General features: G+C 49.2%; 1 protein-coding gene across 2 annotated transcripts in view; it reads left to right on the plus strand.

Moving 5' to 3' along the window:
• NOS1 (nitric oxide synthase 1) overlaps positions 1-27,314 on the plus strand; it is a 104,263-nt gene that overhangs the window by 16,254 nt on the left and 60,695 nt on the right. For both annotated transcript variants that reach the window (XM_032431485.1, XM_032431483.1), the window contains exons 2-3: positions 7,318-8,461; positions 21,500-21,626. In XM_032431485.1, the coding sequence (XP_032287376.1) occupies positions 7,740-8,461; positions 21,500-21,626 (849 nt within the window). In that variant the 5' untranslated portion in view covers positions 7,318-7,739. The remainder of the gene's footprint in view (positions 1-7,317; positions 8,462-21,499; positions 21,627-27,314) is intronic.

Genomic DNA, 27,314 nt, shown 5'->3' on the forward strand with positions numbered 1-27,314 from the left:
ATGGGGAAAAAAAGGAAGGAAGAGAGGAAGAGGAAGGGGAAAAAGGGAGGGGAGGAAGAAAGAGAAACGAGGGGAAGGTTAATTGGGGGTATGAAATATGCACTGTCTTTTTGCAACGATTCCTAAGAAGTGTTTCAGAGACCACTGGTAGGGTTTCACTTTTACAGTAATGAGGCCATCCTCTTGGCTGTGATGTTGTTCACATATCTGACCTGAGATCGTTCATTTTCCTTGAGGTACAATCTAAAGCGACTTTAAAAAGAGTAGTTTCACGGTGCCACACGTTTTACATAGATTATCCCATCAAATGTACTCCCACTTAATCATCCCATGTAATATATTGGTTTCTGCCTTTAAGGTAGAAACCATCATTGTTCCCATTTTACAGATGACGAATCTGAGGCCAATAAGTAGTAGAAGTGGGTCACAAGCCCTTGTCTTTTGGCTCTAACACTCATGCCTTTAACCACCCCATGACACACCCAGCAGTGGAGTATGTCTGGGTGGGGGGAAGAGAGGTGCATCTCTGGGGATTTTTGTACCACTGAGGGGTGATGGAAAGAATTTAATTACCTTAGCCCCAAACCCTGGAGTGTTCTGTCTATATGATGGATACAGTGCTCTCCAGCCGGCTGAACTCACTCATAAAAATGAGCTTTGCAAAATGAAGATAAAATGAAGACTCCATAATTCTGCAGATCTGTTCCAACATGGGGACAACAGCCCTATAGCTCTCTACTGATGATGGACCGGACCCATGACATCCCTGTCCCACCCCAGAGGTGTTGACTCACAGCCCCCCCCACTCCCCCGCCCCGGCCAAGGTCTAGGGTCTGAGTCTCTGGCTGTCTCTCTTGAGTTCCATGCTCCAACACACCAAATCCCACTCCTTTGGTGTTCTGAGGACTCGGTGACAGGCACCCACTCCACTGAAAAGTAAGACGAATCTGTGGGTCCACAGCTTTCTCTTGGTTCTTCAGCACAGAGTGCTTTAAGCAACATATGTCCACTTGATAGCATAGAAGACCAATAGAATAATGGCTGCTTGTATGATAATTATTAGTAATAGTAGTGGGAAGAGGGTTCTTCTGCTGAGCACTTATTGTGTAGTGTGTGGCATATTGTAAGAACTCAGAAAATATTAACTATTATTCCATCTTCACAGACACTCTGAAGAGATGCTGTTATCCCCATTTTATAGATGCAGGAACTATGATTCAGAGTGGTTAAGCAACTTGCCCACTATCACAAAGCCAAGTGGAGAAGCTAGAGTACACATTTGAGACAGTCTGACTTCAAAGACTGTGCTCTTTTTTTATATATATGATAAAAAAACATAGTAAAAGATGAATAAATAAGCATTACAAAGGAACATACAAAAAAAATAATATATAATAAAAAGTAAGCTTTCCTCCCATCCCACCCTTAACCTTCCAGTCCCCTTTCCCAGAAGCAAGCACTGTTACCAGTATCTTAGATGTTTTTCCAGAGATACTCAGTACATCTCCAAACTTATATGAAAGTATGGATGAATACCTAGGATGGATATGTAACTATATTTGTATATCTGTGCTCTCCATCTTTTAAAATTTAAACAGTGTATCTTGAAGATCATTCCCCATTGGTCCTTTTAGATCTAATCCCCCCCCTTATTTAATGCCTGCCCAGGAGTCCACTGTATGGATGTGCCATTGTTTATTTAATCTGTTGATATTCTGAACAACTCTGCAAGGAAGGGTCGTGTGTGTATCTGTGTGTAAGGATGTTCCTTCTAATTTATCTGCAGGAGAAAGTCCTAAAAATTGAATTGCCAGGACAAAGATCTGTGTATTTTAAATTGTAGGGTAGATACTGTCAAATTGCCATTCAAAGAGGTAATACAAAGCAGCAGTGTGAGAGAGCGAGGGTTTCCTGAAGCCTCACGACAAGGTGTACTACCAAACTGGAAACACCCGTGAATACTCATCCTGCTCACTCTGACTTATGCTCATGAGGTGTGAGCATTAGATCTGGGAAGATAAAGGTCATCATCAGCACACTGTAGCCATGAAACTGGGGAAGTTACATGTCTGGGGTACCCCGTGGGGCCAGGGCACCCCCTGTGTCTGGGATCCCCAAGACACAATGCCAACTTACCCCCCTGATTTGCAGAGGCTGGCAGGTTTGTAGCTATGACTTGCCAGCGTGGGAGAAAGCACGTCAGCTTGATTCCCGGGTGGTATGCTCTCTGGGGAAAGACTGCAAATTAGCAGTTCAGGAATGTAAGGAAGTTGGTTGCTTTGTCATGTTTTGTTGTTGTTTTTTAAAGAGCACAGTTGGGTTACGGTGTGGGTCTTTTGTTTGTGTGGAGGGTGGCGGTATTTTGTTTTGTTTTTAAGACATGGAGACTCGGGATTTGTTTTTAAATAAGATTGGAGGAAGATGCAAAACGGAGCTGTAACTCCATCAGAGATTTAGTGGGTGTGCAAACAGAAAACACCCAAGAGTTCACAGGCTGGGTGTTGTTTTTTCCTTCAATATTGTTCATTTAAAAGATAATATACATGTAATTAAAAACATAATTTAAATGATATTCAAATAGAAAAATAAGGTAGACAGTGCAAAGTACGTCTCCCTCCTATTTCTGACTTCTAATAGTCCTTGTCAGTTGCAACCGATGATACCCATTCCTTCCAGAATATTCTCTGCATTTACACGTGCAGAATTTACATGTATCTTTATATCTTGGAGCTCATTTCATACTTCTGAGTAGAATCTGCCTCATTCTTTTTAACAAAACATTCATTGTATAAATGGATTAGACTTCAAATGACCTTCGGACAATGGGATGTTGTACGCTCTACTCTTAGCCCAGGTGACATCCTACTATTACCTCTCTCTTCACATAGTTGTAGGTGGATTCTCTCCCCGTCCCCCCCAATCCCCTCAAAAGTGGCAAGATCTTTGCTAACCCTCTGTGTCATCTTTCTGGTTTCTTTAGAAAGAAGAATTATCTTCTGCCTGGTGAAGTTACCAGTAGATTCTCAAGGGGGCCTAAGGGACAGTGGGATACAGGGAGGAGGTCAGACTCTAGACCTACACTGTGCAATGGCAATACAATGAGGTCCACGTGTGTGATTTTTAACTGTATAGTAGTCACTTTTTAAAAAAGAGTAAAAAAAACCACAGGTGACATTAACTTTCATAACAATTTTGTTTAACCCACTATACCCAAAACATTATCAGTTCAACATGTAACCAATATTGAAAAATTATTGAGCTATTTTACGTTCTTTTTTTTTTTCAAACTAGCCTTTGAAACCCCATGTGTGTTTTGCTCTTACAGCAGATCTCAGTGGAACCAGCCACAGTCCAGGGGTTTCAATGGCCACATGTGGGTAGCCACTGCCCTACTGGAGAGCACAGCTCTAGACACCCCCACCTGTTGCTGATCCACGTGAATGAACCCCTGGCTTCTCCAGGCCTCTGTTTCCTCATTTTTGAATAGAAGTTGGGTTGGATGATCTCAAGAGCTCCCCTTCATCCTAATGTCCTCTGACTTTCAGTGCTAAAAATGGAAGGTCAAGGACAAGCCAAGCCAAGTAGGTCTTATATAGCAGCTTAATCTCACCATCTGTAAAATGGGGACAATCCACTGTCACCCTGATCAGAGTGAGGATGAAAAATATGGCAGCCAGTGAGGATGTGCTTTGGGGAGGAAGAGAAATGAGGCATGTTGTGGGGTTGGTATTAGGATTGGGATTGACCCCAGTGAGTGCTCAGAATCCACTCACTAGACCCAAGGTAGCTCCCCGGGTTCACTTCTCTGAACCCCACTCACCTCATCCATGGGTAATGTGGGGCTAGGAGTTTCTCCATACAGTCTCTTCCAGGATCAAATAAGGCACCCATGCAGAGGGCTCGGTGCCATGCTTAGCACACAGGAAACTCTCCGTTGCTAGAGACGGGCTGCTGTCCCCACCGCTCCGGTTGCAGCCCAGAATGGGGAGTGGCTTGCCCAAGGTCGCAGGGTGAGATGGTAGCAGACGCTGGCCTCTTTTGGCTCCCTCCGTGTCGCTAGCAGCTGTCCCGAAAGTCAGCCACTCATTTCCTCATAGCAAGGTAAATGAGATAAATACACCCGAAACCGCTGAACTGCTTGAATGAGGCCCGGGGTCCAAGTATTGTTTCCATGGTATGTACACTGGCATGCACGTATGTGATTTGTTTAAAATCACAGCTCCAAAGGGCGGAAGCTGGCTTGGCAGGATGTGCCGCCCAGCACCTGGCTCCCAATGTTCAGAGCCCCGTGCCACGACCAGTGCCAGATTCCGCCAGATTTCCAGCAAAGGGCCCCCTCGAGATGGTACATCAACTACCTTTGGCGAAACTAGGGTGGTGCAGAAAATTAAAATTAAAACCCAGGAAACCCAAATCATTACATATTATATAACAATAACAGGAAGCCCTTTCTTCTGGGCATTTGCTATGTGAGGTTGCTGAGTACCGTGCATTCACCATTTTAATTAATCCTTCTGGTTACTCAGGGAAGTGGTCACTGCTTAACAACCCCGTTTTACAGATAAGGAAATGGAAGTTCCAAGAAAATAAAGAACTCACCTGGAAGCACACAGACAGAGCCAGAAGGGGCCTTAAAAATCTTCCCTGGGGCAGAAGGGTCGCCAGCCACCCCCATTAACCCAGGAGCCTCCTGGACACTGGACATTCACAGGCTGGGACAAATGGGTCTCCCTATAGCAGCTTAATTTATTCGTCTGTAAAATGGGGATATTCAAACCTGACCTTGGTGAGAGTGAGGATAAAAATATGGCAGCAGATGAGGATGTGCTCTGCAGAGGAAAAGGAGGGAGACAGAGTGGGATTGTTATTAGGATCAAGGTAGACCCTGGTGAGTGGCCTCAGAATCTGTTGGCTGAGGCACAGGGCTTGTATCTCTCTCTCTTTCTCTTTCTCTCTCTCTCTCTGTCTTTCTCTCTTTCTCTCAACAGACACTGAATATCCCTGCTTCTCCCAAGCCCAGCCTCTTTCCAGTTCCTTCCAAAGATCAAGTTGCCTAAGGCCAAAGTGTGAGAAACAGCATCCCAGTTTCCCAAGCACCAGCCAACAGCCCTTCCTGATTTGAAAACCAACTGAGAAAGAGGAAAAGCTGAACGTGACTAGGAAGGCTTGTGGATCACTTTATTCTTTTTCTTTTTTCTTCAGCCAAGCCCAGGCTCTGTCCTTTTTAGGGTCTGGCCCAAGCCAGAAGTGGAAGGAAAGCCCTTGGAAGCCTTGCCTTCCCAAAAGCTCACCTGCAAGTCCCTTCTTTAATTAAAGAATGGAGTCCACTCAAGAGGGATCTAGAGGTCCCAGCTATCTCTGCCTCCAGCTAAACAACAGAATATCCTGGGTTCGGTACCCAGAAGAAATGGGGCTTGGGGAGTGTTAAGGAAGCAAAGGGGTCGGGGGAGGACCGATCCTCCCCAGTGAGGAAAGACACAGGGGTTCTGGATGGTTTTCTCCACAAACCGGAACCCCAGCAGCAAGATGCTGAAAGACACTCAGCCGGCCGACATACGGGCCACACACGCTCACACACACAGCAGAGAAATGACACAGCATGAGGGCAATGCATGAATACACAGAGAGAAACACTCATACAGAGCAACGCCAGTTGGAGAAGGCAGGCCGGGCCGGGCCTGGGTATTCATTATTCCCTCACCCACACAGAGGGGCTGGCGGAGTTACATAATGCAAGCTGCAAAAGGGGGAGGCTCACTTACTAACCACCCCGCCTTGAGGGGATCCAGGAAGTGGCACCTCCTTCTTGGGGGGCGTCTGCACCCATCTCCTGCTCACAGAGGCAGTGGGAGCTTGTCAGCTGCCTCAGCCCCCGGATGACCCCGGGAGTTCGCTAAAAGGGAAATGAGGGAGTGAGTGTCTCGTAGTTAATAGTGGCAGATGGGGGCTCCCTCCTTGCGCTAAGCATGGTGAGGATGCGGGCAAGGAAGGGTGTTCGGGGTAGAGCTGGACCCTGGACTTGAACAGGGGGGTTAGAGCAAAATGGAGGGGTTCTCTGCTGCCTCCCACCTGCCCCCACTGCACCCACAACCCACAGATCACCTGCTCCAAGTCAGTCACATGCGACCCATGTCCATAGCTGCCCTCTGTGTTCGTCCCACACGTGTATATGCCTCGTCTGGGCCACAACATCCCCAGCTGGGCCCCCTGTGGCCCCTTGGCACCCCAACCATACCCCATTTCTCCAAGCCTGGGGGAGCCAGCGGGAGTTGAGAAAATAACCAGGATATGAGGTTTTTCCAACTGGAGTGTAAGCTTAAAAGCTTGGGCTCAAGAGTGGGGCAGACCTGAGCTCAAAGCCTCTCTTCGCCGTCATTTCTACGTGACTTTGGACAACTAACTAAACCCCTTCCCAGGCTTCTCATCTATTGAAGGGTAACCATGAGGATCAGAGGCAAATATATATATATATATATACACACACACACACACATACATACATACATTAAGAGCATACTTGTTCAATAAGTGTCTGCTATGTTTAATCTTTTGGGATTTTTCTTCATTCCACAAATACTCATCGAGCACCTGCTGTGTGCTTATGATAGCCCTGGGGGTACACAGTCCACTCTTCTTAATGTTTCTCCATTAGGGTTGCAGGCAGTCTGTGGAGTACAAATGTCCTCTAAAGTTTTGTGTGGACCCATGTCTTTGGTATTTAATACACCACATTGGCTTTATAATGGTTTGTAATGTGGCCAAATCTGTCCTTTGGGGCCTGGAACTAGTCGATAGTTACAAAAATGGTCAGAAAGGGCAATTGACACCCTTGGCGGCATTCCCCTTCCAGTGGGTCTGTTGTGGGGACTCTGGGAGTGGCCAGGACAGAGAGCCTAAGGATCTGTGCTGGCTGAGCTCCTGACATGTGAATGGAAAATGTTTGTAAGACACAGAGAGCCAAAGGCCGCGTGACAAGTTGAAATGGTGGCTTCTCAAGATGGGAGAGATAAGAGATGAGATTGTGCTTCTTGCCGTTTGACTTCTAGGCTATCAGTGGTTTCCCCAGCGAGACCGTTGGTCTCGGGGTTCTTTCATCATGGGAGATGAAACCGGGCAATTTGCAGCTAACGGGGAAGTTACCCCCTCCCCTCGAGGAGGAAGGATTTCATTTCGAGGTTGGCTTCCAAACTCCAGGGTCTTGTGGCTAGAGTTCTCAGTTTGGCTGTATTTCCCACCTTGCTTTGGAAGGTGGCATTGGGCACTCCACATCAATCTCTCTTTTGTAACTTCACCCCCTCCCTTGTTCCTTCTCTCCAGCACAGGTCTGACGGGCTGGCGATGCCCAGAGAATAGCGTACAGGAGCTTGCGTCATCTCGAGACACATCTAGACACATCCACCAGACACTTCTCCACCCCAGTCGGCCTGACCTGTTGCTTAGGGACACGTCCCACTGCTTCTCCTGACGTCTGCCTGATCGACCATCACTTCCTAGAGAGAACAAGGAGGAAGGCAGACGCATGAAATCATGCCACCAATGGCCGGATGGCAGTGACTGGGTGACGCCGAGTTGACGTCAAAGACGGAGAAGACGAACCCAAGAACAGCTTGCTCTTGAGACTCCCCGAGGCCCCAGCCCCCAGCTCTTCCTCTCAGCTCGGCGTGAAGCCTGGCTCCTCCTGGTGAAATCAGCTTGGCCTGACATATTTTAAGTCTTCGGACCCCTGGACACTAGACACCATGGAGAATCAGGTGTTCAATGTTCAGCAGATCCAACCCAACGTCATTTCTGTCCGCCTCTTCAAGCGCAAGGTTGGGGGCCTGGGCTTCCTGGTGAAGGAGCGGGTAAGCAAGCCACCCGTGATCATCTCCGACCTGATCCGAGGGGGTGCCGCGGAGCAGAGCGGCCTCATCCAGGCCGGCGACATCATCCTCGCGGTCAACGGCCAGCCCTTGGTGGACCTGAGCTATGACAGCGCCCTGGAGGTGCTCAGGGGCATCGCCTCTGAGACCCACGTGGTCCTCATTCTGAGGGGCCCTGAGGGCTTCACCACTCACCTGGAGACCACCTTCACTGGGGATGGGACCCCCAAGACCATCCGGGTGACACGGCCCCTGGGTCCCCCCACCACAGCTGTCGATCTGTCTCACCAGTCATCGGCCAGCAAAGAGCACACACCGCCAGTGGACGGGGCCCTGGGGCCTGGCAATGGGCCCCAGCATGCCCAGGACAGTGGGCAGGGAACCAGCGCACTCTCGAATATCAGCAGCCTGGCTCGCAGACCCCCTGGCCAGGACCCTACCAAGAAAAGCACCGGGGTGGCTCTCCAGGACAGCCAGAACAGTGAATTGCTCAAAGAGATAGAGCCTGTGCTGAGCCTTCTCACCAGTGGGAGCAAAGGGATCAATGGAGGGGGACCTTCCAAGGCAGAGACAAAGGATGCGGAAGTCCAGGTAGACAGGTAAGCTCTACAGATGCGTGCGTGCATATATGTGCTGTATGCAGACATGTTCTGCAGCTCGATATCAGACCCAGGAGACATCCTGAGCTGTTCCAGACACACACAATCACATCCACTCGACCACTCTTGCCTCTTTCCCTTAAACCTGCAATTGTAAGAACGGAAGGGGCGTAACTTGTAGCCTGTATCTCTAGCCATGAGAACCAGAGCTAAGAGTCATGGTAGCTGATGTCGTGTCTTCCAGCAACCCCTCACGGTGGGTACTTTTGGGATCTACAATTCATGGGGCAGAAGACTGAGGCTAAGAGGGAAGGGGGCTCTCCCAAGTCATCCAGTGAGCGAGCGGTGCGTGTCCATGGTAGCCTTGGCATAGGGTGAATGCCAAGGTCCTGGGAAGAGAGCAGGGATGAGCTGAGGCCTGAGTAACCCTCAGCCTAAACCAGCTGTCTCCTTGTGACAGCCGCTTGGGAGCAAGGGAGGTTCTAAAGGAAGAGACTGGAATCAAAGTAGAGAACTGGCCCCAGCTCCCCCAAAACAGTGGTCTTGCTCATATTATATAGGAGCTAAAGCTAGAACATGAAGACCTGGGTCCCGGCCCCTCTGCATTTGCCAGATTGGCATTTTCTGATTCTGGAGAGGAAAAGAGCAGGTGATACAGTGGGTGATTCTAACTCCTTCTTTGGGGAGGAATTGGCAGCTGGGCTAGGGGGTCAGAGAGTAGTGGGTCCAGAGATATGAGAAGGAGGGAAGTTTCTCTCTGCCCCCTTCTGCTCTCATCTTAGATTAGCACTAACCCTACAGCTCCTACTTCTTATCCACCCCCCACTACAGAGGAGGCTCAGGTGTGGGGCCACCCAGAAACCCAGGTCAAGATTTCCCAACCCCCTCCCCAAGGACCCCTGAGTGTCTGGAGAGCCTTTAGAGGTCCCCACGATATCCCTCAGGGATCTGGATTAAAGCACCTCTCCAAGCCCCTGCACTGATGCATTTAACAAATGTTCATTGAAGACTTACTGTGGCCAGACACTGCTCTGGGCACCAGGGATGAAGCAATGAATGGAACAGACAAACCCTCTGACCTTGTGAGTGAATGAAATAGACAAGCCCCTTGACCTTGGGGAGCTTATGGTGTAGTGGGGAAGACGAAGAATAAATGAGATAAAGATGTTAAAATATGTGGGCCATCAGTGATATGTGCTAAGGGGATAAATGGAACAGGGAAAGGGTCAGGAGGTATTGGGGAGGGTGAATTTTAGAGAGAGAGGCTGGACAGATCTCAAGGAAGGTGACATTGGAAGACCCTGAGGAAGGGGAAGAAGGGCACCTCGAAGCTTTATGGAGGAGGGACATTCCAGGCAGAGGGAATGGCAGGTGCCAAGGTCCTGAGGTAGGAGGGTGCCTGATGTGGTGGAGGAACTGCATGGGTTCCAGTCTTCCTTCCTGATGAGTCAGCCCCCAAACTGCCCTTTGTGGGGGGGACCTCAGTCTGTGGCACCCCACCTCAGCCCACCATTGCTTCCTGGAGCTTTTCTAACTTTTCACACCTGGGCAAAAACCAAGCCAATTCCAGCAAGACCCCAAGAGGGAAGATGAGGCTGTGTCAGAAGCCCCCAGAGGTCCCCTGCTCCCCTTTGAGCTCCTGTCCCCCAACCTGCTCCCTTCTGTCGTCTGCGCATTCCTGGGGGCAGCTTGGAGTGTCCCCCGTACTTTTGGTCCCATCTCTGCAGGAGACAGAGAGTTTTGGCCCCATTACCCAGGACATGGTGTGACCCTCTTGGTGGGGCAAGTGGCTGGGAGCCCCTATCGTCCTGACCTTCCTTTCCGGAGCTGGAAGCCAGGATGGGTCCTCGGGGCTGTCCTGGCTTGCAGAGATTTGGGGCCCGGTTCACCCACGACTAGCACGGAGACCCCCACTCCAGGCAAGAACCCAGTCCTCAGGGGAGCTGCCACCTCCCAGGACTCCCTACAGCAGCACACACTATAGAGATGACATAGTCTGGACGTAGCTTCTGGGAAGCCAGCAGCCTCCAAGTCTCATTCAGTGGCTTTAAATCCTAAAGCAGTTGTCGAGTCCAGATTCAATCATTGGTCCGGTTTTCCGGGAGACACCAGAAGTGCCTTCCTTCAAAGATTCCTGGGCATAACCCCTTCCTCAACAGCCCTTCTCCCAGGAATTGCAGCAGGACCCTGAGTAAGAGTGGCATTCCCTCCTGGGGGCTGGATCTAGTGTTCCATACACTTGGTTCTGATTCTCAGCTGGGTGCGGGGCGGGCGTGGGGTCAGGAGCATCGGAATTCCATGGGGCTTTATTTCAGCCCTACCCCAGACCCAGGAGCCTGAATCTCCCCGTGTGATATGGACAAGTCCCTAGCAGGTCCCTCCCCCTCCCAGAAGCCAGGATGACCCTCTCCCAGCCGACAGGGCAGGACACACAAGCCCAGTGCAGGACACTAGACTGGGGGGAGGTCATGAAATATGAAGGACTTGAACAGGAGCCCTCTTATCCGCCAGGCCTGAGGGGCCTCTCCAAACACCCAACTCAGAAAAGCAGCCTTCCTTTCCCCAAGGAGGGGGGGAGGGCACGCTGGTCTGACATGGGGTCTCCTCCGGCAGACCTATTCTCCCAAATTGGGAGGGTGCCCCTGAGCTCTCGACCTGCCCTTATCCATGACAGCCTTCCCTCCAGTGACCAAAAGGAGCAGAAAACACTGCTTTGGAGGAGGTGCCGTTTGGAAGAAAGTGACTCAGGGCAAGTCCAGGGCTCCATGAACCCTGCTGAGGGAAACGGTTCTAAGGATGAGTATTCTCTAATACTAGTGCGTGTTCCCCTGGCTCGATCGCTCACACCTGTGCTGGACCCAGAACCCGCCCCTACCCTCCGCCACTTTAACAAATATTCTTAAATGCCCCCTTTACTAACCAGGAGCTAATTCGTGGATCATATAACCTACTCACGCTTTACATTTGTTAATAAATATAATGCCCCGACTATAAAATAAAGGAGACCAAGCATAAAAATAATTTACAGTAGGGGCGCCTGGGTGATATAGTCCCTTGGGCGTCCGACTCTTGGTTTCGGCTCAGGTCGTGATCTCAGGGTCGTGGGATCGAGCCCCGCATCAGGCTCCATGATCAGCGGGGAGTCTGCTTGGGTTTCTCTCTCCCTCTCCCTCTGCCCCAACCCCCTGTGTGCGCTCTCTCTCTCAAATAAATAAATAAGTCTTTAAAAGAAAAAAAGTAACTTATAGTATCAGAAGCTATGATGTAATGTATCAGGGCTCGGATATCTGCCCCTGCAGGTAGAATTAGCCCGCACGCAAGTGTCAAATGCAGATTTGACACAAGCATGCTGTTTTGGCAACTCAGACACCACCAGCGGTGTCGCCTTGCTGATGCGATGATATGATTTTCCACAGTGGTGACCGGACTCCCAGTAAAACGATGTCCCATCTTTACTTTACCCAGTGGTTGCAAGCACGGAAAATTCAGTATATTTTAAAGCCACGTTTATATGTAAAACCAAACTGGGATCTTGGCTCAGGAATCTCAGCTTGGGTTGGATCTCGGTGGATGTCCAAAAGTTGCGTGGCAACCAGGCCCCTTCTTCCTAGTGTGGGTTTGTCCCGGGCACTACAGGATGTCGTTTTTGGGGTGGGGGTCAGAGCTGGCTTCTGGATGGCCAGGTGACGGTGAGGCCGGCCGCCCACCAGACCTGGAGCCCCACATCCTGGTCACAGGCAGCAGTCTGTGGCTTCTGGGGGGCCAAGCAGAGGCTGGGGCCATCCCTGGTTCTCAGCAGTGCCCTTGACTTTCCTGTTCTCTTGGCCTCATTTCCTTCCTTCCCTCTTTCCTCTTGGACACAGACCTATTCTCCTGCTTCATCTAGTTCCTTTCCCTCACAGGGCATCCTGGGTCCTGTCGTTTGGGGATGCTGGCCCTTCGCTGGGGGGAGACATGATGGTTAGTCTAGACGCAGCCTCACCCTGGATCCCAGGGGGAAGGTGGGCCTGGCGGGTGGTGGCAGCGTGTGGGGTGTGTAAGGAAGGGAAATCTGGGGGCTTCTGGGACCTTCTGCCTTTGGGAGCGGTCACTTTAAAATGCTGCGTGTCAGAGGATATCCAGGTTGTTCAGCTTGCTGCCCTGAAGGAGGGTTCTAAAGAGGCCAAGGTCCCTGGTCCAGCATCCATCTGGACCAGCCGGTCAGCCTCGCCCTGCACTGTGATCACTTCCCCTCCACCTGCAGGGTACTCGGGTACTTACAGAGTACCTTCCCAACAGCCATGTCTTCAGAGCTGGGGTGAATTCCGCTCCCTAAGCGGGCTGTGTGGTTTGGGCCCCCTTATCGACAAGAAAACTGAAACTCCAAGAGGTGGAGCAGTTTGCCCAGAGTCACACAGCACAGGCCACAGGGTGCTGTCTTGCTTCTACCTAGAAGTCTCTCTGTGGGCATCTACAGTTAAAGAGAAACCAGGCAAGAGAATGTGGTTGGAGGCGCAGAAGTCAATTTCCACCCTAGAGAATGAGCTTAATTGGGGAGAGGAGGTCTTCCGTGACAAGCCTGTGTTTTATGATCATGATGCGGGTCAGCATGTACTGAGCACTCCATGTGGGCCCGGCCCCATGCGAAGGTCTTGACATCGATGAATTCATTTGCTCCTCATAGCACCCCGTTTTCCTAATAAGCAAACCAAGGCTCAGAGAGGTGCAGTCACTTGTTCCAGGTCACACAGCTTGCAAGAGACAAAGCCAGGACTTGACCTCGAGCCCAAGCTCTTGGCTGCTACCAGCATCGACAGCACTGTTGGCCACCCCGTACTTGACCGCTAGCCATCAAGTTGCTGAGGACATTGGAGTATTTTCTCAGTCTGGAAGGGAGAGAGAGATGAGAGCTAGCACCCCTGGAGAACTGATCTCAGACCGGCCAGTGAGAGCATTGACTCCAGGACGGTCGGCAGTGGAGGAGGCCCTCTCTGGCTGCACTTGACTCATGGCTTTGAATCACTTTGTTGGCATTGACTCCAACAGCCGCCTTCACACTGAATGTCAGTTTGAACATGAAATGTCAGTTTCTCACCCTGACCGTTTGAACACGAGGGGCTTCCCCAGTCCATCCTTTCCTGGGGAAGGGAGAGAAGTCCTATTTATAGAGTTGTTACTCTTGCTTTGCCCTCTCCCATCTGTGTCCCCACCATTTTGTCAGGTGGGCTCCCAGCCCCTCATTCTGGGGAAGAGCTATGGAATAAGCCCACCCAGCTACCCGCTCACCCCAGACGGCCCGTAACCAGGGGGCTTCTCACCATCTTTCGTTCAACAAATATCTATTGAGCCTCTATTCTGCCCCGGATACTGTCCTCGGAACTGGACATCCACTGAGGAGCCTCTGCCATTATGGAGTCATAGGCAAGAAATGAATAATAAACAGGTAGACTCAGGCGATCGTTTTAAGTAGTGACACATGCATGAAAGAAATGGAATAGTGATTTGAAGAAACATGGCTTGGGGTTAGGTAAAAAAAAAAAAAAAAAACTAGATCGGAGCGTCGGAGAAGGCCTCCCTAAAGAGGCAACATTTATACTGAGGCCAGAAGGTGTGAACCGTGTGAAATCTAGGGAAGGGCATTCCTGGCAGAAGGCACAGCAGGAACAAAGGCCCTGAGGCAGGAACAAGGTTGGGATGTTCAAGGAACGGAAAGAAGGTCTGTGGGACGTGAGCGTAGTGAGTAGGAATAAAGAGCTAGGCAGTGACGTCACACACGTGGGCCGGGCCACTAATGCCCCACCCCCCACACCATCCCTGCCCCCGCCACCAAATACTCACTGTCTCAGTCTCCCCTGCTCCTTGCTGCAGTAACAAAGACCACAAATGTGGTGGCCTGAAACAACACATATTTATTCTCTTACAGCTCCGGAGGTCTTAGGTCTGGAGGCTCTAGAGGTGAATCTGTTGCCTTACCTTTTGCAGCTGCTAGAGCTGCATTCCTTGCCTTTCTTGGCTGGTGGCCCCTTCCTGCCCCTTCAAAGCCAGCATCTTGCTTCCGGGCTCACAAGGCCTTCCTCTCTTATGGCAGATCTCCCTCTGCTTCCTTCTTAGAAGGACCCATGTGATGGCATTTAGGGCCCACCCAGTTAATCCAAGATAATCTCCCCATTTTCAAGATCCTTAACTTCATCACCCCTGCAAAGACACTCTTTCCACGTAAGATAACATACATGGGTTCCATGGGTCAAGGCTTGACGTCTCTGGGGGCAGTTTTCATCCCACCACACACATCCAACAAGCCCCAGGGAGCAATACTATGGCCAGCTCCTGGACTGGCCATTACTATGAGGTCTCACTGGACTGGGTTCGGTGACCCTACTTCTAGTCCCTCCTTTGCCACTCACCAGCTACATATTTTAGGAAAGCCCCTAGACCTCTCTGGGCCTCAGCTTCCCCATCTGTAGAAATAGTATGTGAACCAGATAAGCCCTAAGATTCCTTCCAGAACTACCATTCATGTTCCTCTTTAAGGTCAATAGTGAGCATGCTCATCACAGGCCAGGTAACTGACCAGTACCCCAAAGGTATACTGCTCCATTCGACCTCTCCAGAACATCATTCCAGGGGGAGGAGCTCAAACATCCCTTTAGGTCACAGGTCACAAACTGGGGATTGAGGATCACACCCAGATCTCCTACGAGTCTTATTAGGAGGCCTACAGAGCTTTCTGAAAAATGATTTTGTGGCAAAATAGAGAAATAGAGAAATCAAGAGGTTTCACAATAAAACTGATTTCCAGCCTCTCAAAAATGAAGAGAGTATCAGAAGAGCTATTAGCACCAAGTCTATTCGTGGGGAGACAGCCAGCCTCGGGAGCTGGGCGGGGCCTAGCATGGGCTCTCCACTTCCCCAGCATCCAAAATCAACCAATCCGCTCAGCCTGGACGCTGTAAACACTGGAGTTTGAGGGTCCTGCCCAGTTTTTGTGATGTGAACAATTACAGTCCTGATTGTTGCTGAGCCCAGAGGCCCTCACCTCACTTCTCGGCTAGAGCATTGCGGTAAAATTGCAGCTCTCAAGAGCCTGCTTTTCTCTTTGGTCATCTTCCTCTACTCCAGCACGATGAGATCTAGAACAGAGCTTTGCAGAGACCCCCAGACTCATTTTTCCACGCCCCTCAAGTCTTCCTGCTTTAACTTAGCTCCCAACATCCGAGACCAGGTGGAGGGCAGACGGTGATGAGAAGGGGGGGTCAGGACGTAGTGTGGTGTCTGAGGAGAGACGCAGCGGGCTTCCTGCCAGGATCAAGCTGCTCCTCAGTGGCCTCCTTGCCTGGTTGGGGCGGAGCAGGCGGCCCCTACCTCCCGACTGTACCCTACACACAGGCCTGGGCCACCTGCTCCCCATCCTGGGTACTCGCGGTTGGTTGGTGGCCAGCACTGGGCTGACCAGCAACTGTGCAAACTTCCTGTGGAGTTGGCCCAGGACCCCCACACCCCCTGCCTGAGAGTCCAAGGCCTGGCCCCCAGGAAGCCTCAGCTGGAAGGAGCTAGCAAAGGTTTTCAGAAGGTCTAGAGATGCCGAACTGACTGTTAGCTTGGGTATGATTGTCCCACTAGCGAAATGGAAGAAAAGGGGCTTTAGTTTAGTCCTTGCCAGAAAGCACAGAAAATGCTCGCCAAGGGGAAGGTAGAGCTCCGTGCCTGGTCTTAGGAGGGGAAAGAAGAGAAGGAGCTGGGGGGACATTGACATTTCTAAGCAGGAAGGAACCTTGCTGTTCACTGCTGGAGTCAGGCCCAGAGCCCTCCCAGAAAGATGGGTCTTCAAGGAAGTCCGTGGACCACGTGGGGTGCTTTTGACAATGCAAATTCCAGGGTTCCCACCTAGACCCACTACTTCAGACTCTCTAGGGGGCAAGTTCAGGGGGATTTTAACAGGCCCCTCAGTTGATTTTGATGCCCCCTGAAGTGTGAGAACTGCCAAATGTGACCACACGATGGCTCTGGGGATCCTGGTCTACCTAGAATGCAAGCCCACTGGAGGGTGGCCTATCCAGGGGGCTGAGGATGCCTGAGAAGAGGTAGAAGCCACATAGTGAAGGCAGGTTCTTCAATCCCATCTGAGAACAAGGGGCAACTAGTGAATAAATCCTCGTAGATATAGAGATGGGCATAGAGCAAGGATGGGAGGGACTGTGGAAGAAGCATGAGATCGGGGTCTCAGCCACACCTAAGCCAGAGCTTCTCACTAAGGAGGAGTACATTTTGTTTCCTCCCCAAAGGGACATTGGACAATGTCTGGAGACATTTTGAATTGTCACAACTGGCAGGGACTGTGGAGGGGAGAAGCGTGTTATTGGCAGCTAATGGGTAGAGACCTGGGATGCTGCTAAACATCCTACAGTGTCCAGGACAGCCCCCCGCAACAAAGAATGATCCAGCTCCCAAAATATCAATAGTTCCAGGTTGAGAAACCCTGATCTAAACTGAAACCACTCCAGGCAGCTGGGCAGGACCAACATTCATGAGTACAGACAAAGGAGAGTCACCCTCCAGGCTTCTAAGAAGTCAAGACAGACCCTATCCACCTCCATCTATGGGCTCCCAGTATATTTATTTAAATGAAGAAATGATACATGAAAGTGACCAGGTTCTCATTCAACAGATAAATACATTCAACACCTCTACTTCATTGGGAGGGAAAGATCAATATCGAAATTTGAGGGTCTTCACCAGTATGAGGTTCAACCAAATGGCTGCTCCACCACCCCCTTAAGCCCTGTTCTCAGTGACTCTCAGCTAGGGAACAAGAAGAAGGAAATATCTAACTTTCAGGCTTTCTTCACTACTCATTGGTGGTGTGACCTTTGACAAGTTACCTAATCTCTCTGAGCTTCAATTACCTTAGTTGTCAATGAAGACACACATGTTTAATTAGTTCTATGTGTTAGGCATTTATACACATGACCTCGTTTAACCCCCAGGAGAGGAGGGGTGTGAAGTGGGTGTTGAAGGTTGAGTAGGAGTTGGTTCCCAGCAGAGGAAAGATGAAAGGGCATCCCAGGGAGGTCAAGTATAAAGGTAGGTGCGGACAACAGGGTGCTCCTCGGGAGGAGGGGAGAGTGAAGATCAGGACTGAGAATGATGGGAAGTGGTAGTCTGGAAGGGAAGCAGAGAATTCCCAAAGTCCTGTGCACTGTGAACATGACATGACATCTCAGAAAGGGTCTGAGTATCCCTGCCTGTGCCCTCCAGCCCCCAGAGAACGTGCTTTTTCTCGGCTAAGAGCTATGTACGCCTTCATTTCCCAGCCTTCGGAGACGTTAAGGCTTTGAGGGGCCCTGTCCAATGCTATAACCACCAGCCACATTTGGCTACTTAAACTTAATTAAAATTAGACAGAATTTCGGATTCGGTTTCTCATTGACCATGGGCACATATCAAGTACTCAGTTGCCACATGGAACCAGTGGCTATAAAATTGGACAACATAGATATAGGATGTTCCCATCATCACACAAAGTTCTATTAGACCATGCTGGCTTAGAGCCATCTTGGCTGTGTTATACAGAACCAGCATTTTTCCTTTTTCTGTTTCTGTCTTGTCTGATCAGCCCATAAACACATTAGTAGTAAGAGGAACCGCAGATGCCACACAGCTAAGGGCTATAAACTTTACCTCATTTAACCATCGCTGCAACCCCATGAACTAGATATTACTAACCCTGCTTTAGAGATGAATAAATGGAGATTCAGAAAGCATAAGTATTCAAGATATCCAAGGTTGGCACAGCTTATAACCAGCAGAGCCAAGAATTGAACCCAATGCCACCCAACCCATAGCCCACACTCTTAACCAGCAAGCTACCCTGCCCATAGGAACCCATCAAGCAGCTAGATCCCGGGGTGAGCAAATTCGCGGCAATAAGGCAGATATTTCCCTCAGAGCTGGTTATCACTGTCAGACTGGGAGCTGGGAATCTACTGAAATCTACTTCTGATTTTGCTCCTGGGTGAACAGAAGCAAAATAGCTCAACCTGGATGTTCCCCCTGGTCCCCTATTAAATATATTCTTTCCCAGCTCATCACACAGGACTCTTAGATAAGTTTGTGTTGACAAAACACTTCAGATGCATTATTTAAACAGAGGTGTTAAAGCCTCTTAAAAAAGGAGGGGGGAGGGGGAGGATAAAAGCAGCTCTCCCTGAAGATTCACAACAGACATGCCATGTGAGCCATTTCGGAGTTGCCTAGGTAATTGTTCCCTGTAATTTTTGCAAACTGGCCTCATTCAGCAAGAGATGTTGGATTACTTGCTCTTTAGCCTCTGGCTTAGAGTAACTACTTTTTCCTGTCTCTGTTTACAAAGGAAGGATCTGGGCCAAGCATCAATCAGACCTAGTTTCAAATCCCAGCCCTCCTCTGTGCTTACTGTGGGACCCGGGGAAACTTACATAACCCCTCCGGGCTCAGTTTTTGCATCTGTAAAATAGGGCTTTTAATGTCTTTTGAGAGTAAATGAAGTCACTTCTGTGTCAGCACCTGGTATGTTACAGACGCCTGAAAAATATTAACCCCTCACCTCTGTTGAATCCCCATTTATAGTCATGTGATATCACAGGATCAGGCGTTTCAGAGCTGAGAGGGAGCTGAGTGGCATTTAGGGCAGACATCTCAACAGACAATCCCTCTGTTTATCATCACGTAGGTAAACCATTGGCTTGTGAAATGTCTGTAATCAAGAACCCTCCCTGTGTGTTTTGGTGACATTTTCAAGAGGGTAAAACAGAATGTTCCCTCTGACAATTGCAGAACTCTCCACACAGAAGAGTGGAGGTGGCTCTGACGCAGGCCACCAGTGCTTTATGACACAGCAGGGAGGGAGGTCTAGCTGGCCCCGAGGGAGCGGCCAGAGGGGCCACTCAGGGCCATGCCCTCAGAGCTGGAGCCCTGACTTCCAATTGATCCCAAATGACTATCAGCGCCAGACTAGGGGTCGGGGGAAATGATGGGACCAGGATTATAAATCCCAAAAGCTGGGAATGTTAGAACAGAGGACTAGGTAAGGGTCAACCTCGACACCTGGGACCAAAACCAGGAGGGACCCCAGAGCAAGCCATGGTGCCCAAAGCTGGGGAACAGACAAATGCTATAGTCAGTAAAAGTGGATGGGAGGGTTAAAAAGAGGCCCATTGTCATGAAGCAGGAGGGCAGAGCTCAGAGGGAGGAAAGACAGAGGTGAGGCGGGGCTGGTCAGAAGGTCTGGATTTTGATGCAAAGTCAGTTCCATCACAGCCATGACTTCTCTCCATCTTAGAGGATGACCAGGCGGTGGAACCTAGCTGAGATTGTCTCCTCCTGAATCTGAGTTCAAGAGCAGAGAGCCAGGAAAGCTTTGCAGTTAAGAAGGCAGCATTTAGAGTCAGGAACAAGTCTGGGTTTGAATCACAACTCCACTGTCCGTAGCTGTGTGACTTAGGCTAGTGATTTAACCTCTCTGAGCCTCAGTCTCCTTGTCTGATGATGATTATGAGGATTATGATTATAATAATGAAGATGCTAATGACGGCGACAGTGGAGGAGGATGGTGATGCTGGTAGTGATGGTGATGATGATGAATAGGATGATGTAAGGAAAGTGATGATGGTAATGATGAGAGTGATTATGGCCATGGTGATGGTGATAGTGATGGTTATGCTGATGAGGAGAAGCTGGATGGTGATGATCACAAGAATGATGGTGGCGGCGGTGGTGATAGCAATGGAAATTTGGGTGGTGATGGTGATGGTGGTGGTGGTGGTGGTGGCAGTGGTGATGATGGTGATCTTGGTGATGGTGGTGATGATGATGGTGATGGTGATGATAGTGATGTTGGTGGTGATGCTGGTAATGGTGATGGTGATGATGGTGGTGATGATAGTGGTGTTGGTGGTGGTGATGGTGATGGTGATGACGGTGATGGTGATGATGGTGATGTTGGTGGTGATGCTGGTGATAGTGATGCTGGTGATGGTGATGATGGTGGGGGTGGTGGTGATGATAGTGGTGTTGGTGGTGATGCTGGTGATGGTGATGATGGTGATGATGGTGGTGGTGGTGGTGATGGTGGGGATGGTGGTGATGATAGTGATGTTGGTGGTGATGCTGGTGATGGTGATGATGGTGGTGGTGGTGGTGGTGGTGATGGTGGTGATGGCAATGGTGATGGTGGTGATGATGATGGTGGGGGTGGTGGTGATGATAGTGATGTTGGTGGTGATGCTGGTGATGGTGATGGTGGTGATGCTGGTGGGGGTAGTGGTGATGCTGCTGATGAATGATGATAATGAGAGCCTCCACTTCAGAATGGCTGTGAAGAGTGGGCTGAAAAACTGTGACCCTGAGCATCTTAGTGTCTGTCTTGCTTACACCATCTATAAAATGTGGCTAATATTCATCCCTGCCTCATAGAGTTGTCACAAGGATTAAATTAAAACACTTGTAAAGTGCTTGACATATAATAAGTGCTTAATAAACACTAGCTATCATTTTTAATAGTCTTATTAGTTTTGTTGCTCTGTTCCCCTCATTTTCAGAATCATTTCTGTTTCTCTTGGTGTAGGTATCATTAGTCTCATTATCAGTGCTTATTCAGAATTAGGATGACTTATCACCCTGGCCCCTGGGACTTGTTTTCTCCCCTATCTGTCCTGCCTCCTACATCTTAAGTCATCCAGTGGGTCTGCCGGGAGATGAGCCTTCTGTGTCCCTGGATCTTTGAAATGGGGAAGTGGGAAGGGAGGACCAAAGCCATGTCATGGCCATCTGGAAGTGATGTCCACAAAGGTGGCTGCATGCCCACCATCAGCGCCGACGTCAGTGATGATGGGGCTGCCTTCCCACGTGTTGCTGGCAGTTCTGCTGAGCAGCAGGCTGGGCACCCACAGCGTGCTGGCTCCACACAGAGTCCTGTGGGTGAACTGTGGAGGTGCTGTACAGACTTGGGACTTTTAGAACAGGGCCATCAGCCTGTCCCTCCTGATGTCATGCCTTTCTCACTTCCTCTACCTTGCCTTTCAGAGGTGTGGACGGCAAGTCACACAAACCACTGCCCCTCAGCGTGGAGAATGACCGAGTCTTCAGTGACCTGTGGGGGAAGGGCAATGTGCCTGTCATCCTCAACAACCCATATTCAGAGAAGGAGCAGGTAAGTGGGTGGTACCAGCTTGGCTCCCACACTCCATGGCTCCCTGAACCTTCCCCAGTGTGAGGATGAGGGGAGGGATGCCAAATGTCAAACCATGTTGGGATGGAAATGAGCCACCACGGCTGGAGAGCTCAGGGGCATTGAGGCCAGGAGCATGTGTCCTGGGATCCGGATTTTGCCTTTGTTTTGCTTTGTTCGTGATCTTGCCATTTTTCAAATTTCAATTCTGTTTCCACCAGCAAAGGCACTCCCATGCCATTCACATCCCAAATTTAGCAGGTAAAGATACATGGTAAAAAGGTTTCCTCTCTCGCCTGATCCCAGCCACACAGTTTCCCTCCCCAGAGGCAAGCGATATTTATCGTTTCTCTGGTCCTTTCAGCAATACTTTACACGTAGACTGACAAATACACACACACATTATTTTCACACAAATGAGAGCACTTTATACATATTGCTCTGCACCTTGCTTTTCACTTGTCAGCATATCTTGGTGATTACCCCCCAATTCGTAGGGGAAGAGAGTCCTGGTTCTTTTTCACAGCTGTATAATATTCCATTTTATGGCTCTGCCAAACCTACTGAGCCGGTCCTCCATAATGGACCCTTAGGTCATTGCCAATATCTTGCTATGACATTGCTGTAATGGATGACATGGCCTAAACGTCTCACGTGGCACATGGGCAGGCTTTTCAATAGCACAAATTCCTAGAAGTGAAATTGCTGGCTCAACGATCATATGCATTTGTGATTGGGGCAGAAATTGAGAAATGGCTCATCGTAAAGATTGCCCCGATCCTACCAGCTAAGCAGGAGAGTGGTGGTGTCCCCACAGCCTCACCAACCTAATGTATTATCAAACTTCTCAGTCTTTGCCAGTTTGCTGAGACGTGTTTTGACAGCTGAGTCAATATTGTTTCTGAGCATGGAGAGATTTGGCTAGAGATCAGGAGTGCCTCGTTCTCACCTGCTTGGGCAGCCCACAGTCCAGGCCAGTGCAACCCTATTAAAGCATATGAATTTCCCACCCATCCTCTGCACTGCAGTGAAGTACGGGAAGAATGATGAGTGGGAGGTCAGAACAGGGAGATGGCCCAGGTCACTCGGCAAGGTCACCTTCTTCTCTCCACCTGCCTCTAGCTCTGGATGGCATGGGGCAGGTTGCCAGGTTCTGTCTTCTCATGCATCTGTGTGGATGGCACCTTTTGCTACCAGCTCACCTGAGTAATGACCCAAAGCCTCACTACGTAGCCTTCCATGGGGAGGATGGGACATTTCAGAGCCTCAGTGGGGATTGCTTTCCTTAGCTGCTGATAGCTGGCCAGGAAGATAAGGAAGGACGTCAGGGATTCTGTGGTAGGTCAGACCCATGCTCCCCCCAGCTAGTTACTCACCCTCTTGCAGTGGCATCTAGGGATGCTTGGAGGAGAAGCATCTATATAGATGTCTATTATGCTGTCCTCAGAACTCAGGGCAACACTGTGAGCATGAGGGGGCTATTTTCCATTCATGATTAAATGAACAAATAAAGTTAACATTTGTCTTTGTATTTTCTTTCTTAACTGAAAGGAAAGAGGTATTGCCGTAATTCAAATCCTCCCAAGACAGAAGAAGAACAGAAAGAGACAGCCTCAGGCTAGATCCAGGCTCTGGATGTGCTTTGTTAGGTCTGCACTATATTGCCCTAAGGGACAATTTGTATTTGTACTTTGAATTTACTGCCAGTGTTTTGAAATTTTATATAAATATCATATTCACAGCTTCTCTTAAAAAATGTGGACACGCTGACCACCTCGAGCTTGTGTTCTTATGGGACAATAATCTGCACAGACTGAGTAGCAGCTGCTCCTGTAGACAGAGCATGGGCTTTCCAGTTTGCCACAATCCCCACCACTCCCTATTGTGTCCCTCCCCGTAAGACCATTGTCTTTTGTTACTTTTTATAACATTAGTGCTATTGATTTTCTTAGGATGAAAGGGAAATATTTTTCTATCCATGACTTTATTATAAGTGGCAGGTAGAGATAGACCAGGAGGTTTGTATGTTTCAGGAAACATGAGAAAGATTTCATGTTTTATAAAAAATGAAGAATATTCTTTTTTTTTAATTTTTTTAAGAATATTCTTTTTTTTTTAAGATTTTTTATTTATTGGTTTGACAGAGAGAGACACAGCAAGAGAGGGAACACAAGCAGGGGGAGTGGGGGAGGGAGAAGCAGACTTCCCACCAAGCAGGGAGCCCGATGCGGGGCTCGATCCCAGGACCCTGGGATCATGACCTGAGCCAAAGGCAGGCGCTTAATGACTGAGCCACCCAGGTGCCCCAAGAATATTCTTTTTTTTAATTTAATTTTATTTTATTATGTTATGTTAGTCACCATACAGTACATCATTAGTTTCTGACGTAGTGATCCATGATTCATTGTTTTCTTTTCTTTTTTTTATTTGACAGACAGAGACATAGCGAGAGAGGGAACACAAGCAGGGGGAGTGGGAGAGGGAGAAGCAGGCTTCCCGCCGAGCAGGGAGCCCGATGCAGGTCTCAACCCCAGGACGCTGGGATCATGACCTGAGCCAAAGGCAGACGCTTAATGACTGAGCCACCCAGGGGCCCCGATTCATTGTTGTCGTATAACACCCAGTGTTCCATGTAGTACATGCCCTCCTTAATACCCATCACCGGGCTAACCCATCCTCCCACCCCCCTCCCTTCCCAAACCCTCAGTTTGTTTCTTGGAGTCCATAGTCTCTCATGGTTCATCTCCCCCTCCGATTCCCCCCCTTCATTTTTCCCTTCCCTTTCCCAATGACCTCCATGCTATTCCTTATGTTCCACAAATAAGTGAAACCATATGATAATTGACTTTCTCTGCTTGACTTATTGCACTTAGCATAATCTCCTCCAGTCCCATCCATGTGGATGTAAAAGTTGGGTATTCATCCTTTCTGATGGCTGAGTAATATTCCATTGTATATATGGACCACATCTTCTTTGTCCATTCATCTGTTGAAGGGCATCTCGGCTCTTTCCACAGTTTGGCTACTGTGGACATTGCTGCTATGAACATTGGGGTGCATATGGCCCTTCTTTTCACTACATCTGTGTCTTTGGGGTAAATACCCAGTAGTGCAATTGCTGGGTCATAGGGTAGCTCTATTTTTAATTTTAAAAAATGAAGAATATTTTTGTGTGTTTAATATGCAGCTGAGTGTTCTGTCTTGAAATTAGCCAGCCTGCTTTGCTAATTGACCTTACCTATCTACCTGTCCCCTCCAGGTATCAGAGTTTGTAACTGCTGGTTTGCAGTAACTCCTGAGACCTGACTCACAGAGACAAAGCAGAGGATGCCTTCACCCCACCAGAAAGACCCTTAAAGTCACTGCTGAATTCTAAGCAATGGCAGGATGATGGCCATTTCCTTTTATGCTGTCCACCTCAGTTAGACTGTGATGACTTAGAAACCATAACCTTGAACTGCAAGCCTGAGGAGTGGGGCTCTCAATATTGGGAATGGGGCAGGAGTGATTAATAAGACCACTGGTCCCCTTTACAGAGATTCATGATGCAATGATCAGTGTCTTAGGTTGGACAGGCTGCGCTAATTCCAGAATTCCATAAACTGGGTGGCTTACAAACAACAGACATTTATTTCTCACAGTTCTGGAGGCTGGGAAGTCTAAGATCAAGGCACCAGCAATTCAGGGTCTGCTGAGAGCCCACTTCCTGGGTCATGGCAGGGGTAGTCTTGCTGTGTCCTCACATGGCAAAAGGGGCATCTCTCTGGGGTCTCTTTTATTTTTATTTTTTTTTAAAGATTTTATTTATTTATTTGACAGAGAGAGAGATAGCGAGAGCAGGAACACAAGCAGGGGGAGTGGGAGAGGGAGAAGCAGGCCTCCTGCCGAGCAGGGAGCCCGATGTGGGACTCGATCCCAGGACCCCGGGATCATGACCTGAGCCGAAGGCAGACGCTTAACGACTGAGCCACCCAGGCGCCCCTCTGGGGTCTCTTTTAGAAGGTGATCTTATCACTTCCCCAAGGCCCCACCCCTAATACCCTTACTTTGGGGATTAGGTTTCAACATATGAATTTGGGGTAGGGGGGACTCAAACTTTCAGTCCATAGCCATCAGGGAGAGGTGCTGAGAACTTGCGTTAGGGCCCACTTAAAAATTGCTTGGAGAAGGAAAGAGGGTGCCGGGCAAAGGAGGAAAAACCACATCTTCCTGAGGTTAAGACAGGAAGAATTGGGTGCTCCTGGACGCGTGACATACAGATCGGCCGTGCTGGGATGTACATTCTCTCCTTTATCATCGGCAAATCCTCGGTGTCGTCTAGGACCAAAACCACCGGCCAGCAAGATCATCCTGGCTCAGTTGTCTGAGACTCAGTTTTCCAAATGTGTCTCGGAAATATAGCTGGACGAGGGTAGAGATCCAAGTGCCTGGTTATATTTGAGTCCCAGCCTCAGAGCTAAGGAAGCAGCCCTGTTACTTCCTGCTAGACATCTCCTTAGCCACGGTGCTGAGAAATGTTTCCCAGGCTGAGAAAATTAATAGAAAACGTAATGTTCTTCTTTCTGTCCTAAAAGACCCGCGTATATGCTTAGCCTCTTCTCTCCACGCTCAAAGCCACTTTACCTGGAGCTCCCGGGATCAGCTTCCTTCCTCCCAGTTGTAACCCACATTTGCTGCTTTTTTAGGCATCTGTGGGGGGGTTAGCATTGTTAATAATACAAAGAGAGACCCAGCCACCACCTGCTTTCCTGAGTCAGGAAGAGACAGAAGGAGGTAAAAGAATAGCTGGTTCGCATTTTCCCCAAGGACTGGGCATAAGGCAACAGAGTCCAAGTGAAGCAGGGTGGATACAGGCTAGACAAGAGAAAGAACTTCCTGATTCAGAAGACTGGTAGCTCCCTGAAGGAATAGTGAGGTCTGCGCCATCCTTCTTGATTCTCTCCTTTGTCCAGATTCAAGGAAAATCAGCCACAGAAACACCCTCTCTTCAATCAGTCTCTGGAGGCTGAGATGTTCATCTCTAGTAGTGATTTCTCTTGCTAACGGTCTGATTCAGCAGCAAGTATGGTCAGTGAGACTGAAGTCCCTCATCACTAGAACACAGTGTGTGAATGACTATAATGCTAATCTTTTTTTTTTTTAAGATTTTATTTATTGGAGAGAGAGAGACAAAGAGGGAGAGCAGAAGCAGGGAGGCGAGGGAGAAGCAGGCTTCCCGCGGAGCAGGGAGCCCGATGCGGGGCTCCATCCCAGGACCCTGGGACCATGACCTGAGCCGAAGGCAGATGTTTAACCGACCCGTGTAATGTTCATCTTTAACATCTCTTTTCAAACTGTATCTGGCCTGGGCTGGTAGATAGAATAAATCAGCTCACCCATCACCAAACCTTCACCCAGCACCTGCCATGTGCATAGCTCTGGGGTAGAAGCAAAGATGAATAAACATCGCCCTCCCTGCCCTTAAGCCCTTCACAGAGGAATGTGGGGAGACAGGCACGGGTACAGTGCGATTAATCCTAAAGTACAAAGGGACGCAAAGCACTGTGGAAACATAAATACCTCAGTAGGTATCAGGAAATGTTTAGCTGAAGAGGTAACATTTGAACTGGGTTTTGAAGATCATGTAGGAATTTGTCTAGTAGGAAAACGTATTAATAGTAAACGGAACCG

Source organism: Phoca vitulina, unplaced genomic scaffold (assembly GCF_004348235.1).
Source record: "Phoca vitulina isolate PV1807 unplaced genomic scaffold, GSC_HSeal_1.0 scaffold46, whole genome shotgun sequence".
NCBI lineage: Eukaryota > Metazoa > Chordata > Mammalia > Carnivora > Phocidae > Phoca > Phoca vitulina.